This window comes from Desmodus rotundus, chromosome 13 (assembly GCF_022682495.2).
Source record: "Desmodus rotundus isolate HL8 chromosome 13, HLdesRot8A.1, whole genome shotgun sequence".
NCBI lineage: Eukaryota > Metazoa > Chordata > Mammalia > Chiroptera > Phyllostomidae > Desmodus > Desmodus rotundus.
Genome location: NC_071399.1, coordinates 18,793,704 through 18,811,750, shown reverse-complemented (window position 1 = coordinate 18,811,750; position 18,047 = coordinate 18,793,704). Strand labels below are relative to the sequence as shown.

The 18,047-nt window shown below is 41.8% G+C and overlaps 1 protein-coding gene across 3 annotated transcripts in view; it reads left to right on the top strand.

The window, feature by feature from the left end:
- Nucleotides 1-15,528, top strand: part of FUT10 (fucosyltransferase 10) — a 67,932-nt gene extending 52,404 nt beyond the window's left edge. For 2 of the 3 annotated variants that reach the window (XM_045197143.3, XM_024562671.3), the window contains exons 4-5: nt 3,071-3,906; nt 14,977-15,528. In XM_045197143.3, coding sequence (XP_045053078.2) covers nt 3,071-3,906; nt 14,977-15,201 — 1,061 coding nt within the window. In that variant the 3' untranslated portion in view covers nt 15,202-15,528. Of the gene's footprint in view, nt 1-3,070; nt 3,907-11,465; nt 11,584-14,976 lie in introns of all 3 variants that reach the window. The other variant, XM_024562672.4, reaches the window with a different exon arrangement.
- The last annotated feature ends 2,519 nt before the right edge of the window (nt 15,529-18,047 follow it).

Genomic DNA, 18,047 nt, shown 5'->3' with positions numbered 1-18,047 from the left:
ACATGCAAGTTAGTCACATTTTTTTTTGGATTTATCATAGGTTAGTTGATTTTTATTTCTTTAAAGAACCGAGTTCCAAGTCTTATTATAGTGGGCATTTCCGTGGAGTCAGAGAGAGCTAAATATTGTTTCCTGGGCAACATCCCATACCTTTTAAGGAATTGCTTAATATTCATACTTATATCCTGGGCAGTGATATCCTCGGTGAAGTATTCGAGGTCTGTTATGGTTCTCATATCAGTATTCTTGAGTGTTTACCATCTGAAAATCTAGGCTTAGGGGAGGAATTCACTGGGCAAAATAACTTTTAAAAAATTCTTCCCCAGAGAATTTTACTTTGTAAGAATATAGAAAGCCTATTTTAATGTGTATATAAATGTGTGTGTATTGTGCAAATAGGAAGTTTTTTTTAAGATAGCAAATAATGGGACATGTTTCTGGAAAGTCAGTGCCTTTTAACTTTCCTCTCTATTAAAGAGGCATTCCCCCACTATCCAAGATATAAAGCCCCACTTCTACAAATTAAACAAAATTCAGACGGATGTACGAAAACCTCAGACTCGCATAGAAAAGCTGTGTTGCTTTTTAGTACGTGAGTATAAATGAGTGTTTCTTGCTTAGATTCCACAGGCTTTTTTGCTATCACAGATTGCATCTGGGAGGGACTCAGTGCTCTCCTCCCATCTTCCAACATCAAGGTTTCATTAGCGGCTTGGTTAGAGGTATAATGAGCTTGTAAGCCCTCATCTCTTAGTTATGATGAGTTATAATGATCCTGGTGGCCGTTTCAGGTTTGATTCCTGCTACCAGCACAGCCCGAGTGGATCTAGATAGTGGCCATGAGAAGGTCTAGACAGAGCCGTTTGTAGTTTCTCCTGTACTTTACTGACGCAGACAAGTGGAGACGCAATTCAGGCCCTCCCCCTCACCTGAACCATCGGAGGCAGGCTTTTTGTCTTTCTGTTCCCCAGCTCTGCACTTTGGATCTTTCCTGTGGCACAGTCCTGTGTCACATAACTGTTAGTAACAGACAGCCACTGGGGTTTGAGTCAGTCACGCAGGACGTTTGTATCTGACACCCCAGGTAATTCCAGACCAGCCCCATTTCAGTCATATCCCTTCCAGTCTCTGATCTTATATTAGAGCCTTACTTCGGACTTGCGCAGTGGGCTATAGTTCTTGCTCTCCCAGGCAGATGGCCTTGATTCTGACTTGTGCCATCGATGGAAACTTTATGTTCTAACTCAGGTTTATGGGTCCAAGTTCCCATCATTGACTACTTGATCAGCCTAGAACCTTAAAAAAATTTTTTTTGTCTTCACCTGAGGACAGCTCTTTGATTTGAGAGAGGGAGACAGAGAGGGAAACATCGGTTGCATCTTGCATGCGCCATTACTGGGGACCAAACCTGGGCATGTGCCCTGACCAGAAATCGAACCCACAACCTGTTGGTTTAAGAGATGTTGCTCCAACCAACTGAGCCACATTGGCCAAGGACAGCCTAGTACCTTTCTGAGCAGCAACCAGTTCAATGTAATAAACTGCCTGAAATTCTCTTCTCTGCTGACCATCCAACTCCATGTGCCATTAAATCTCAATTGCGAGGATGACTATTCTTTTTGATGCTAAAGGTCAAATATAGCAAATGCCAAGTAAACAAAAACCATTTTTAGATACTAATCTTTTATTCTTGATGATTGAGGGAAAAAAGCCTGTTATCAAGATGGTAGTACTTTCAGAAGGGTTTTCAGGAACTACTATAAAGGACACATGGACAAAACCAAGGGGGAGGGTGGAAGCAGGGGAGGGAGGTGGGTTTGGCTGGGGTGGGGTAGAGAGGTGGGGAGAAAATGCAGACAACTGTAATTGAACAACAGTAAAATAATTTAAAAATTGAAAAAAAAAGACTGTAGTACTTTCTTCAGCAATTTCTTTGTGTTCAGTATACGCTCATATGTCTTCTAACATAATCTTATTTGATCTTTAATTGTTTGAATCCTTGATTAATTGATTTCTCACTGATGTACTGTTGGCACCAAAGAGTATATATTTATTTGAGAGTATGCACTGGTATCAAATACTTTTTATGAATTCTACTGGATAATATGATTCATTTCACTAGAAGCATTGATTTGGTGCTTTTCTTCCTAGTGGGCCCTGGAAGATGGATTTTTTTACTCTTTCCTTATATTTAAAAATGGCAGAGTAGGGGCCACAAAATCACCAATGTCAGGAACACTTCAGAAATTCTGTGTTGTGTATTGTGATAATGTCTTAATTCTTCTTTCTCAGTTATGGAAATGAACTCTTCCTGATTGGGTCCCCACCCGTGCAGTCAGGAAACAACCGTTCACCACATCCGTCACTTCTGTCTGCACGCGATCACGCTTCGGGAGCTTCCCAGCTAATCCTGCGGGAGCCACACTCCCGCATGACTGTAATCCTTTGATGCCTTCTTTATTTCTTGATATGCTTGTTAATTCATGTCCATCCTGCAGTGGTCTGTAACATAGTGCTATTATCAGCCCTTTGTCTTTAAAAGCCTCTTGTCTACCACTCTGACTAAGATTGATTAACTGCACTTTGTTGGAATCGATCATTTGGATTAAAAAATCTATCCTGTATATTTGTTCTGGCTACTTTTGCATGATTTCACCTTTTTTCAGTTAATCAATCTGCCAAGATGACTGCTTTTCCCTTTTTGGCTTCCTTTCTCTTTTCTTTTTAAAGAACGGTCTATTTCTTGTGTCCTCTCTTAGACAACACCCACAGGAGGAAAAGCCAATTGCAGGAGGCTGTGGGATAAATTCTCCCTTTAGATCCTGGCTGGACACCACTCCCATTTCCCTTTTCATTACCTGCGAATGCAGGTCCTGTCCTTAGTGATTCTCTCCCGGAGCAGTTTCCGGGGTGAAAGCTTCATGACTGACTGCCGGGCCCTTTGCAGACACTGTACCATACTTTTTATCTATAGTCTCAAGCTCCTCTGAGTTCTAATCTGACCAGGCGGACTCCAACTTAAACACCACAATGCTTTTGGACCCACTAATAATTTCTTTTCTTCCCCTAGGTACTGACTTTAACATAGACAGCTTACCTCTGCCGCGGAAAGCCCATCACGACTGGGCCCTCTTTCATGAGGAGTCTCCGAAAAACAATTATAAGCTCTTTCATCAGCCAGTCATCACTTTGTTCAACTACACTGCCACATTCAGCCGGCACTCCCACCTGCCACTAACTACCCAGTACCTGGAGGGCATAGAAGTCCTGAAGTCACAGCGATACCTGGTCCCTTTGCAGTCCAAAAACAACCTTCGGAGGAGACTCGCTCCACTGGTGTATGTACAGTCAGACTGTGACCCCCCATCGGATAGGGACAGCTATGTTCGCGAGCTGATGACTTACATTGAGGTCGACTCCTACGGGGAGTGTTTACACAACAAAGATCTCCCTCAGCAGCTGAAGAACCCAGCCTCCATGGAGGCCGATGGCTTTTATAGGGTCATTTCACAGTACAAGTTCATCCTTGCTTTTGAGAATGCAGTGTGTGATGACTACATCACAGAGAAGTTCTGGAGACCCCTGAAACTGGGCGTAGTCCCTGTGTACTATGGATCCCCCAGCATCACGGACTGGCTTCCTAGTAACAGAAGTGCGATTCTCGTATCGGAATTTTCCCACCCCAGAGAACTGGCAGGTTACATCAGACGCCTGGATCGTGATGACAGGCTGTACGAGGCCTACGTGGATTGGAAGCTGAAGGGGGAGATCTCTAACCAGCGACTTGTCACGGCTCTCAGGGAACGGAAGTGGGGAGTGCAAGACGTCAACCAAGACAACTACATCGATGCATTTGAGTGTATGGTGTGCAGCAAGGTGTGGGATAATATTAGGCTTCAGGAAAAGGTAAGCGAATCAAGGTGCTGGGGTGGCCATCTTGATGGCGTCTGCCTTTCTGTCCCCTTTGAGGTTGCCATAAAGTTCACTGTCATGTCCTTCCTGAAGGCCTTAAACTCTCTTTTATTTTCTCTTCTGGAGGACACCATGTTGGGCAGTGAGTGAGTCAGGAGGCTGCAGGAGAGGGAAGAAGGCCAAAAAGTTTTTTAAAAAATTCAAAGTTTTGAATCTCATCCTTTAACCATTAACCTTTCTATCGATGCTGTGGTTTCATCAGAGCCCTCACACTCATGCCTCATAGGCTGCTGTTTTGGAACTTTCCAGCTCACAGACACAATCAGTTAACTGCTCTCTTTCTTTGATTCTTGCTCTTCCTCATCATGCTCTTCAATGTGTAGAGAATATTTCAATAATGAGGGGGAAAATCCTTGAAAGCCTTCTTTTTCTTAAATTATTATACAGTTCTTAGTAATGTCTTCAAGGTTCTAGATGCTTTTAACATTTGTTTATTTACTTACTTTACTCACTTGTACCAGGAGTGGTTCTACTTTATATATAACTGAATTTTTTATAAAATGATTTATTGAAAGAAAAAGAATGACTAGTTTTGATTATCATGGACATTTATTATTATTATTTTTTAAATTATAATTTATTGATTATGCTATTACAGTTGTCCTGATCTTCCCCCTTTTGCCCCCCTCCACCCAGCATCCTCCTCTCCCTCAGGCAATCCCCACACCTTTGTTCATGTCCATGTGTCATGCATATAAGTTCTTTGGCTACTCCATTTCCTATTCTGTACTTTACATTGCCATGGCTATTCTGTGACTACCTATTTGTACTTCTTAATCCCCTCACCTCTTCACTCATTCCCCCAAACCCCATTCCCATCTGGCAGCCATCAAAACGCTCTGTGTATCCATGATTCTGTCTCTGTTTTCTTGTTTGCTTAGTTTGTTTTTTAGATTCAGTTGTTGATACATATGTATTTTTTGCCATTTTATTTTTCATAGTTTTGATCTTCTTTTTTGTAAATAAGTCCTTTTAACATTTCGTATAATAATGGTTTGGTGATGATGAACTCCTTTAGTTTTTTCTTGTCTGGGAAGCTCTTTATCTGCTTGATTCTAAATGATACCTTTGCTGGATAGAGCAATCTTGGCTGTAGGTCCCTGCTTTTCATCATTTTGGATAGTTCTTGCCAATCCCTTCTAGCCTGCAAAGTTTCTTTTGAGAAATCTTCTGATAGTCTTATGGGAACTTCCCTATAGGTAACTAATTGCTTTTCTCTTGCTGCTTTTAAGATTCTATCCTTATCTTTAATCTTTGGCATTTTAATTATTATGTGTCTTCTTGTGGGCCTCTTTGTATCCACCTTGTTTGGGATTCTCTATGCTTCCTGGACTTGCATGTTTATTTCCTTCACCAAATTAAGGAAGCTTTCTTTCATTATTTTTTCAAATAGATTTCCAATTTCTTACTCTTTCTCTTTTCCTTCTGGTACCTCTATGATGTAAATGTCGAAATGCTTGAAGTTGTCCCAGAGGCTGCTTACAATGTCTTTGTTTTTTGGGGTTCTTTTTTCTTGTTGTTCTGGTCATTTTTTTCTTCCTTATGTTAGAAATCATTGATTTGATTCTTGGCTTCATCTACTCTACTGTTGATTCTCTGTAAATTATTATTTCAATTAGTGTATCTTTCATTTCTGACTGGGTATTTTTTATGCTGTTGAGTTCCTCCTTAAGTTCCTTCAGCATCCTTGTAACCAGCGTTTTGAACTCTGCATCTGATTGATTGCTTAGCTCCATTTTGTTTAGTTCTTTTTCTGGATTTTTGACCTGTTCTTTCATTTGGACCATGTTTCTTTGTCTCCTCATTTTGGCAGCCCCCCGTGTTTGTTCCTATGTATTAGGTAGAGCTGCTATGACTCCCTATCTTGGTATCATGGCCTAATGTAGTAGGTGTCCTGTAGGGTCCAGTGGCACAGCCTCCCCTATCACCCAGGCTACGTACTCAAGATGCACCCACTGTGTGGGCTGAGTATACCTTTCTCTTATAGTTGAGCATTGATTGCTGTTGGTAGGGCAATGGAAGAGATTTACTCAGGCCAATCACTACAAGGACTGGCTCTGACCACTGACCACCAACCTCTGTTCTCCATGGAGCATAAGCTCTGCAGGGGCCCACTTCACAGATCAGAACTTACTTCAGCAGGGTTCCAGAGCCTGCTGAATTTGCCACTTGAGCATGTCACTTGTGGGGGTGGTTGAGTGGTGGTGCTCTGATGTGCACCAGCTGTCCATTGGGTGGGCAGGCTCTGGCATTTCCCAGGTGGTACAGGCCAATGTCATCTACTGCCTGTGTTTTGTCTGGGGCCACTTGGCATAAGCTATAATGTGATATGCAGATGGCTGCTACTTGTGCTGAGTTTGGAGGTGCCCAAGTAAGGCTAGGCTGTGAACCAATGCCAGCTGCTGCTAGTGCTGGTCCTAGAGCCACTTAGTAAGGGGTAAGGGGGGATGGGGACTTGCTGAGGCCAGCTGTTGCTTGTTTGAAAGGATTTAGGAAAGTCTGAAGCATGAGCCAAGCTAAGCCATTCATATGGAAAAGCCACTGTCTTGGGTGGGCCTGTATGTTGGGTGGGGCAGAGCCTCAGGGAATCACCAGTACAGGGCAATCAGTGTGAGCCAGGTTGACAGAGTCTCAGATGTGGCACCCACCTGCCAGCTCTGTGAGTCTGGGGTGGAGGAGTGTTCAGAAAAGGAACAAAGGCCTCTGCCTGCAGTTTTGCCTGGGAGAACCCTGTCCCCCAGCTCTTGCCCTGATATAGACACTTTAGTTCCTCCGCATATGCCACTAGTGCCTTTCAAGCTGCTACCCTGGAGCTGGCACTCCAAGGGAGTGAGTCTGAGTAAATCTGTGTGTGGGTTCTTTAAGAGGAACTGCTTGGGAATCAAGCAATTTCTTCCACCAACTCAATCCCTGCTGGTTTTTATAGCTAGAAGTTATGGGGACTTACCTTCCTGGCACTGGAATCCTGGGCTGGGGGCCTGGTTTGGGGCTGGGATCCCTGGCTCCTGGGATATCCCTCCCGATGTTCATCCATCATATGTGGATGTGGGACTAGCCTATTCCTCATCTCTGCATCTCCACATCTCCATGTCTCTATGTCTCCTCTTCTCTGCCCTTTCTACCAGTCTGGATGGATGTGGTTTCTTTAATTCTGTAGTTGTTGGATTTCCATTCGACTCGATTTCTGATGGTTCTGAGTGATGGTTGTTCTGTACTTTAGTTGTAATTTTGATGTGGTTGTGTGAGGAGGTGAGCTGTGTTTACCTGTGCCTCCATCTTGACTGGAAGTCTACAGTTCTTTTGAAAATGAGCAGCCCCCCCATAGCACTTGGCTATCATCCACCAGTCCCTTGCCTGACTACCATATACACATAATGTTTTATATAAATTCTCCAAAGGCAAACCATTTTGTTAAATATTTAAATGTTTATTTTGACTAGCATATTAATTTCAGATCAAACATAAATCAAAACAGTATGTGGAATTATTTTTATGTATTGTAGTATATACTATATAAGGTTTTTATATACTAAATATGTGTATGTTTAGACAAATTTAAAATTAGGAAACAGCCCTGGCTGGCATAGCTCAGTGGATTGAGTGTGGGCCTGCAAACCAAAAAGTCACTGGTTTGATTCCCAGTCAGGACACATGCCTGGGTTGCAGGCCAGATCCTTGGTGGGGGGCACACAAGAGGCAACCACACATTGATGTTTCTCTTCCTCTACTTCTCCCTGCTTTTCCCTCTCTCTAAAAATAAATAAAATCTTTAAAAAATAAATAAAATTAGGAAACATTATTTTCCTAATTTTAGTTATTATGAAATTTAAATTATTTTATCTGATTTTATAAAACAAATTTTTACTCGTAAAATCATTTATTTTAAGCTGAGCGGCTTGTTCAGCAACTGGAACACTTCATATTACATCATTCTTTTCAGAGAATGCATCCTGATTTCCAATGACTTCCTTTATGACCTTATTTATAGGGCCACATAACAGCAAAAACCAAAATACACATACTACTGCAAAAACACATGAGGAAGTAGAGACCATATTAATTGTCCATGCTGTACGAATTATTTATTTGCAAAATATGTCAAGGCAGCAACAACTTCTGAGGGTGATGATTTGCCTGCTCTGTATTTCCAGTCCTTTCCGGGTTTGGAAATTATATTCACAGAAAACTGAAAGTACCACACAAACCTGGCTGTTTCAGCCCTTCACAGAGGCCATTCCAGAATGATTATTGGGGACTGGAAAAGAAGGTATAACAACACTGGTAAATAGCTTTTGAAAAGATACAGAGTATATGCATTCTTGCGTTTCCAACAGAAACAGCTAACTGTGATTTCCAGACTGCTTGAGGCGGGTGCGACTGAACATCCTTCTCTCCCGAGTCTTCGAAGAAACACTCAGAATAAGCCCTGCTCCACTAGGCTCTGTTCTTCCCTGAGTGGTGGTCAGGGAAGCTGATTATGAGGCTTTGCCTGCATTTCCGTGAACTTGTGCACAACTCTCTAATGCTAATGTGCTCATTATTGACAAGAAAAACAAAACTTACCCTGAAAGTAAATGAAAGGGTATTAGGCCCCGTTGCTTTCATTCGCATTTATTTTACGAGACTTGTTACAGCTTTTATAAGACATGCCTTAAAGGAAGCTACTTAAATATGTTTCTTCACTTTTTCTCTTTCAGCCAAAGAAAAGCAGAAAGAAATCATTTGATTTCCTCTGTGATTCTTCTTTATCTTGCAGTTGATAATAGTTTAAATCTTTGTGCTTGGATGTGGGAAACCTTAGTAGGATATCAAATGCATTTCGCCTTCATCTATTTTGCTTTTCCCCTCCCCTACCTCTTACACACATACAAACCCAGTGTGCTACGCGTTGCTGTGTAAACAATAGTCCCACAAATGTAGTGGGTTGAAACGACACCTACTTGTCGTACCACAGTTTCTGTGGGTCAGGGTTCTGGTCATGGCTTCGTGGGTGCCCTGGAAGGCTGCAATCAGTGTCGGACAGGGTGGGTTTTCACCTGGGGGCTCAGCTGGAGACAGGTCTGCTTCTGAACACACCTGCCTGTTGGCAGGTTTAGTATCGGGAGGTTGTAGGATTGGTGCTTCAGTTTCCAGCTAGTTGTAGGCCTAGGCCACCCTCAGCTCATAGAGGCCACCCACGGCTTCTTGTCACATGGGCTCCCCCAGCGTGGCTGCTTACAACAGAGCCAGCCAGGGACTGAGATTCCAGCAAGACCAGCGCCACAGTCTTAAATACGGAATGGCATACCCTTAATGACAGGCACCCTCTCACCTTTGCCATATTTTGTTGGTTAGAAGCAAGTGACAAGGGACACCTACATTCAAGGGGAGGGGATGACACAGGGTATGGCTGCCAGGAGGCAGCGATGGGCTTATTCTTGGTGGTGTTTGCTTCATTTATGCAGGAGAAAGTGTCCCATCAGTTAATTTTAGTTAGATAAGGACCATTCATTGACAAACTCTCCTGTCCCCTCATCGGCTAAAATAGGAGAGACAGCATGTAATCATGAGAAATATAAGTGTATGGAATTAGGGTGAACTTAAAAAAATAGCTTTATTGAGGTGTAACTGATGTACAATAAACTGCAGATATTTAAAGGGTACAATTTTTATTAGCTATGACATATGCATATACCTGTGACATTATCACCACAACTGAGATGACGAAGAAACATTTCTGTCATCTCTCAAACGTTTCGCCATGTCTCTCCCTTTGCTCAGACCCATCTGCTTTTGGTCACTTTTGATAAAAGAGCCTCGGCAGTTTTCTAGAAGTTTGTATGAATGGAATCACGTAAGGTGCGCTCTTTTGTATCTGGCTTCTCTCATTCTGCGTGGCAACGTTGACATCCACCCACCACGTTGACACACGTATTAGTGACCCATTTCTCCTTATCCTGAAGTTTGGAAATCCCCAAACTTGCTTAGCCGTTCACCTGTGGATGGATGTCCGGGTTATTTCCAGTCTTTGGCTATCAGAAATAAAGCTGCTATGAACATTTATGTAGAAGCCTCTGTAAGGACTTTATAAGTCTCCATAAGGCCTTACAGAGACTGATACATAAATATCTCTGCCTGCTTTCATTTCTCCCCTGCAAATACGAAGGAGTGGAATGGCGAGATCATATGGTAGATGTACGTTTAACATTTTGAGAGACTACTAAGCTGTTTTCCAGAGTAGTTCTATCTTACATTCCCACCAGCATTGTGTGATAGCTGCATTCAGTAACAATTGGTGTGGTCAGTTTTTTAATCTTTGCCATTCTGATGGGTGTATAGTGGTACCTCATGGTGGTTTAATTAACATTTCTGTGGTAACTAGTGATGTTGAGTATCTTTTAATGGTTTATTTGTAATCAATATCTTCTTTGGTGAAATGTCTCTTTAAATCTTTTGCTCATTTTTTGAAAACTGAGTTGTCTTGATAATCTTGAGTTGTAAGAATTCTTTATATATTTTAAATACAAGTCACTTGTCAATTTTGTAAGTAACGAAAGTTTTTTCCCAAACTATGGATTTTCTTTTTTTAATTTTATTTTTAAATTACAGTTTCCATTCAATATTATCTTTTTTATTAACAGTGTCTTTTGAAGTGTAAAGTTTTTATTTTGATGAGTCCAGTTTGTCATTGTTTTCTTTTCTAGTTTATGCTTTTTTATGACCTGTTTAAAAATCTTTGTTTAACCCAAGTTCACTAAGATTTGCTTCTATTTTCTTCTTGAAATTTTGTAGTTTTTAACTTTTCATTTAAGTCTGTAATCTACTTGGAGTTAATTTTTATAATGTTTTATGATGTAAGAGTTGACTTTTTTTACGTGGATATCCAATTATATCCACACCATTTGTTGGAAAGATCGTTCATTTCTGATTGCATTACCTTGGCTTCTTTTTCAAATATCAATTGTTATATATATATATAAATGGATCATTTCTGAATTGGTCGGTACATCTGCATTTGAGTACTGTAGCTTCGTTATAAGTCTCAAAATGAGGCAGTGTCAATCTTCCAACTCTGCTCTTTTTCAAAGGACAGGATGATTACTAGACTAGTGTGGTGGTCACATCATAAGGCATATGAATGTTGAATTGTTATACTGCACACCTGAAACTAATATAATATTGTATACAACTATAGTTACATAATAAAACCCCCCATAAGCATAGTCTTTACTTTCTGCTTTTTCCCCTCCCCAGAAGCATTCACCTCCATAGTTAGCTAATTATTTTGGTACTTATTCAATGTTTCTAAATAACATGTTCATGCACTATTTTTTAATACTTAATGTATATGTGATTGTGAGTGTTATTCAGAGATGCACCTTGTTTTGCATTATCATTTGTTTCCCTTACCTTGTTTGTTTCTCTCGAGTTAATAATCATCTTCTTGTTTGATTATTTTTCTGTGGACTTACTACTAATTTAATTCCTGGTGATTGTTTGCATCTCCTTTGAAGATGTTGAACTATCCCGGTCATCCAATTCCAGTCGCTGAAGCAGCATCACGCCGAGTTTCTGACCCACTCACAGGTGCGCCGGCCGCTGTCTGCATGGAGTACAGAGCATCAGCCTGAGGTCTCCCACCCCCACCCCCTGCTCTTTGGGAATTGCCTTTCTGGACTTTTCCTCCTGGGTTGACACCCGTGTTTCTTGCTTTTCTCGCTTTTTCTTGGTTTGCTCTCTTGCTTTGGTTGGTCATGCCTCCACAGAGCTTCCCGAGGAGGGGTACATCGGGGATATCTATCTGAAGTGTCTTCATTCTACTCTCACATTTAAGCGATAGTTTAGCTGAGTGTAAAGTACTAAAGTGGACATCAGTTTTTCTAAGGAAGTTTGAAGGCATTTTTTATTATCTTTTAAAAAACTTTTAATTTTGAAATGATTTTCGATTGACAAAGGAGTTACACGTATTGTACAGGGTTTCTGTACCCCCTTCACCCAGCTTCCCCTAATGTGCACATTTTCATAATCACGGCACCTTTGTCAATGCTAAGAAGTTAATATGGGTGCACTACTATTAACCGAACTACAGACTTCAGCCGTATTTCACCAGCTTCTCCACTGACATCCTTTGTATGTGCCAGCATCAGTTCCAGGATACCAGGTTGTACTTAGTCATCACGTCTCCTTAGTCTCCTCCAATCTGCCTGTTCTTTACTTATTCTCAATAATTTTGACACTTTTGAAGAGTACTGCTCTCTACATAGGGTTTGTCTGATGTTCTGTCATGTTAAGACTTGGGTTTTGGATTTGGGGAAATTTACCACAGAGGAGAAAGGGTCCTTCTCTTCCCGTCATATCAGGAGATGCATGATATCAACATGTCATCGCTGGCGATGTTAACTTCGATTTCTTGGTTAAGGTGGTATCTGATAGGGTTTCCACTGCGAGGGTACTAATTTTCCCTTCCTACTAAGCGAGTTACCGAGTCCAGCCCACACTCAAAGGGGGAAGGAGGGAACTAAGCTTCACCTCCTTGAAGAAGGAGTATCAAATAATTTGTGAACATATACTAAAACTACCACGATAATTAATAAATATTTGGGGGGAGATATTTTGAAGCTGTGCAAATATTCTTTTACTCCTTAAAGTTTTACTCACTAATGCTAACCTTCATCACCGAATCTCACCATTGTTTTTTCTCTTCCAGTGTTACGGTGAAGAACTCCAAAACTATCCTAAGAATTGGACTTTTCCTCTTAGGGAGGTTGTGGAATCTCTTCCTTCTTGCTTCTGTTCTGAAATTGCATAAAAATGTACTGTACTTTGGGCAAGAGACTATTTGTATTATCCTGAGCTCTCAGTGGGCCTTGAGTTTCTATCTGAAACTTAGGTACTTCAATCTGGGGAAAATTCATAACTTTAAAAGTTATTTTCTTTGATTTTTTTCTTTCCCCTCTCTTTTTTGGAACTCTTAATATTTGTCTATTGGTCCTCTGAGACTGGTCCTCTACTGTTAAATAACCAATCAGGTGGTGCAATATTCAAGCGCTTTTTCCATTTCCTTATCTTTTTCTTCTAATTAATGGAATGTATCTCAACTTTGTCTTTCAACCCTTCTATTAAGTCTTTCATCCTGCTATTATATATCCAATTTCTAAGGTCTCATTTCTTTGGTTCTCTTAATATTTCCTTTGCTGGTACCTGATTCTTGTTTTCATTGATCTTCTCGTATCTCTTTCTCTCTTTTAAAGTTTTCTAAAATTTTCTTTGTTCCTTATCTCTGTTTTTCATTTTGGGAACTTTCCTTGGATGATTTGTAATCTTGGCAACCTGCCCGTATTAGTGTGGTTTGATTGGCAGCTCTGAGTACCAGTGGGGCCTAGTGGCCGTGAGCTTCGTTGTAGGGTGATTTGGCTAGGTGGTTTCCTTACAGAATATCTGAGTTATGTCCTTCTGGACATGTCACGTTCCCCGGGGAAGGACTGTTCACTTTCCTGCCTGGGTGGTGAGGCCTGGCTACCAGCATTGTGGAGACCCTCAATATCCGATATTCATATGCTCACTGAATCCTTCTGTTTATAGCATCACACTGCCGCCCTCAACTCTGCCTCATGTTCTCCAGATCAAAGAGAACATGTGGTTTATTTCTCTGGCGAATAAGCCTGTAGTCTTTGTCAGATAAGGGAGAGGGAGACACCTGGCCTTGAGGAGAAGTGGAAGGAATCTGAGTATCCAACTCCTTCGTAAGCAGACTTTCTGTGAACTCTTCTTACGTTATTGCCTTCTCCCCCACTCGCAGGAGTGTCTGGTGCCTCCGGAGCCTTTAGGGCTCTGCGGTACAAAATAGACCAGTTCCAGCTCATCCTACTGCTGCCGTATGTTTTATTTTTTTTAATATGTTAAGTGATTTACTATTTTTCCACCTGCCTTCTATTCTCTGACATTTTGTTACTCTCCTGCCTTCTTCCATTCTCCTAGTTTCTACAGGTTAGTATTTTCTTAGAATAATTCTTTTACTCTCATTTTAATGGTGTCTCAGGAGGGAATGAAATTAGATGTGTGTGTTCAGTCTGCTGGAGTTTGTCTGTCTCCCTCTCTCTCTTGCTTTTTCTCTCATTTCTTTCCTTTTTCCCTTCCTTCCTCCCTCTCTTAGAAACTCATCAGAGGGCGAAATCCTGAAAGGGTCAGGCCATTGTAAGGACTTTGACTTTATCTTGTAGTGCAAATCGCTGCTGAGTTTAGCCTGCATTGGATCAAAGGTGGAGTCGGGAAGACTAGTTAGGAGACCACAGAAATAACCAAGAGCTTGGACCAAGCTCATTGTGCCACAGGTCTTTGTAAAAGCATTTTGAAGGCTGGGAGGTCTTGTGCAAATGTCAAGTGTTATTGTTTTGGGCAAACATCTTGATGTAGGAGACAGTTGAGTGCAGTGGAAATACATTAAAAACAAGGGATTAGACGTACATGCGGCAACGTGAATACATGTTAAAACAATACTTGGTGAGAAAGTAACAAACGGAATGAGACATATGATAACATACTAGTAAATTAAAAATAAATGCCCAGAAAATGAAATCACATTTTAAAAAACACTTAGATACAAAGAACTGTATTAAACACATTAAAATGTTTGGGGAGGATGGTAGTGGCAGTGGGATATATTAGAATCTGGAAGGAACTGGGTTCAATCTTAGGTATAAAGTTATGTAACTTTTGGAGCCTTAGTTCTCACCTCTGTAAAATGGGGTAGTAGTGTCTAGTTAATTTGTTTGCCATGAGAATTACACAAGACAATCTGTGTAATATGCTTAGGAAAGCATCTAGTGCACAGAATATTCTCAATAAGTGTTAGATATTTTCTATCTCCTTCAACTATTCGACTGTATAACCACCAAGACTCCATGGAGTGAAATACTTGCTTTAGGGAAAGTACGTGCTGGGTTCTGTTATTGCGAGGCAGGAACGTGGGGCCTGGCTTCCTTAGCATGTGCTTTCAATTCTTCCTTCCCTCTTCTCTCAATACAGGGCTTACCACCCAAAAGATGGAAGGCAGAAGTTACCCACCTGAGCTGCCCAGAGCCTACAGTGTTTGCTTTCTCACCTGTGGCTCCACGTTGGAGCTCCTTGCGAGAGATGTGGATCCCCAGCTTCGAACAGTCCAAGAAAGAAGCCCAGGCACTGAGGTGGCTGGTCGATAGGAATCAGAACTTTTCGGCCCAAGACTTTTGGGGCCTAGTATTCAAGGACTAATTGCAAAAAGTATCAGAATGACATAGACTACAGAGTTCGTGAAGTTTATTTTCTAGGTTGCATTAATATTTGAACATAGTAGCTACTCTGCAGACTGTCCTTTAGGATGAGGGTCGCTGCCGCAGTCATTCCGAGCCCTGTGAAATAATAGATGCGAATGACCCTATTATAGGGTTACCTCTATATTTTTTGTATGGGAAAGGTAAATACAGTAGTCCTCCCTTATCTGTACTTGCGCTTTCCACGGTTTAAGTTACCCACGGTCAGCGCAGTCCAAAAATATTAACTGGAAAACCCAGAAATAAACAATTTGTAAGTTTCAAATTGCGCGCTGTGTGGAGTAGCATGATGAAATCTCGCGAGTCCTGCGTACTGCTGAGGACGCGAATCATCCCTTTACCCAGTATCTCTGCGCTGTGGATGCCCTCTGCGCTGTTAGTCCCTACTCACGTGGTAGCTGAAGCCTCTCAGTTATCAAATGGACTGTCGGGGTGTCGCAGTGCTTGCATTCAAGTCACCCTTATTTTAGCTACTAATGTCTCCAGAGTGCAGGAGTGGCCCAAAGAGAGGACGTGAAGTCCTACCTTGAAGTGAAAAGCTTGAAAGTGGTCAACTTACACCTTCTTATCATCTCACATCAAAAGAAGGGCAAGTAAGTACAGCACAATAAGATATTTTGAGAGAGAGAGACCACATTCACATAGCTTTTATTACAGCATATTGTTACAATTGTCCTATTTTATTATTAGCTACTGTTGTGAATCTCTTACAGTGCCTGACTTATAAATTAAACTTTATCATATGTATGTGTAGGAAAAAACAGTATGTAAAAGGTTTGGTACTATCTGGGGTTTCAGGCATCCAGTGGGGGGCCTTGGAATGTATCCCCTGTGGATAAGGGAGGACGATTGTATCTGTCATGGGCACCAGTTACCTTTGCTTTATGTCACTGGACCAATGTACCTGCTGCCTCTTGTGGAAGTTTACCTGATGTAGACTGAGTGCCTTCATCACTGGAGGGAGGCAGAGGGTGTAGCGTTGGATTCTAAATACTCACCTCACTATGTGCGGTTTTCTGGTATTTGGCAAACCCGGGGTCCTGATTAGCATGAACATGAAATGCATGAGAACTTGGCAATGAGAGATTCCATCTGTTGGTTTACGGGGATGTGAGTAATAAAAGCTGTGTGAAGTTTATCCGCCTGCTCTTCAGGTCGAAGGGACATAGGCGTGTGTCTACCTTCTCTATACTCTCAGTCACCTCCGTAACCTTTCTTCATTTCGCCCTGCACCCTCCCTGCAAGCCCCCCACCTCCCCCAAAGTGGGATGTCTTGTGAAAACATTTCTCTCTCTCCTGTGTTTTGGTCAGTGAGCTGTTCCCCACTGTCCCTTCTACTGCTGAGCGGGATAATAATTGTATGATTCTGGCTGATCAGCCTGTGAGAGTGGAAGTGAATGCCCTCAGGAACTCCAGTTGTGTTGAAGCTGATTTGTCTTTTCTTAGGGTGATATACACCCTGTAGTGGTGGGCAGCCCCATGGTTTGTGAACATTCCCTATCGTTCCTGACCTGTCACAGACAAAGTTCATCTGCTTTGTCTAGTAGAGCTTCTGCTGGAGCTCACGGTTTCCTAGGTGATGCTGAAGCCTGGTGCCACCCCATGAGCCATGGCTTCGGTATTCTTTATTGTGGAAAGATGTGAGCTCAGAGGACAGGAGGAGCCACTGATACTCACGTCCATGGCGTGGCATATGGGGGAAATTTAGGGAAGCTCTTGCACGCCACTCCCCTTTTATCACAGGCTGGTGGCTCTCTGTGGCTGCCACCGGCAACCTTCTTCTTAGGGAGCTATCTCTCTCTGGCTGAGCCAGGGAAATGCACACTGAAACCAGTATACACATTTAGAAGCAAGAAGGGCCACGTTGTGGTTGCCCTATGTCTGGGCTCTTTCTTAGTCCCAGCTCTGCCATTAACTAAACAAGACTTGTCCAAATCTCTCAACCTCCCTGGGTCTTACCTTTTGTACCTAATAAGAAGTAGTTGGGCAGGTCTTTGAAGTTCCTCTCTGTGTAGCATTCTTTGTTTGTCAAAATGTAAGAAATCTAATTTTGTAGGTATTTTTATGAAGACAGTAACAGATCATTTCAGAACCACTGTGTTTTCCAAAGGAAGCGCATTCTTCTTTGGAGGAAGAAGCACATTTATTGAGTAGTATTGGGTATGGAAAGGAAATTTATCTCTGCCATTTTAAATGATAATTTAAAGGAGCAACTATTGGCAAGGGGGGGTTGTTTGTTAAAGACCAGATCGTGAAATATATTCAATGAGGTATTTTTGTTGTTGTACTCTTAAAAGAGAACCCAAGATGTGACTTATGGCTCTGGTGAGCCTGGTGCTGGAGGCTGTCTTGTGTGATGGCACTGAGCTGTCACAATAACTATTTGAGGTAAATGGTTTTTCCCCTTGCTTTTATAGTACAAAACAAAAGTCCATTTAACCACGGTGGAGTGGAATGTTAAACATTTTTTTTTTTTAACTGAGAGGTTTGCTAGTAGCTGCTTCTTCTGGTGGCTGAGATCGCCAAGTCTTCTGGGTGGAGATGGCCTGCTCTGGAAACACGGTCTCCCTCAGTCCCCTTACAGATGACGACACAAGGCAGGCGGGCTGCCCTTGTTTGGGAGGGAGGAATTTTTTGTGTTTGGAAAGGGTAGTGTCTTCATCAAACACCTTATTTATATAGAAAAGTCAAAACCTATTTATGGGAAGAAGTATTAATTTGATAGAATAGGAGCGCTTGGCTCTCTTGGGAGCAAAAATTATTGATATTTAGAGACCTTTCCTCCTC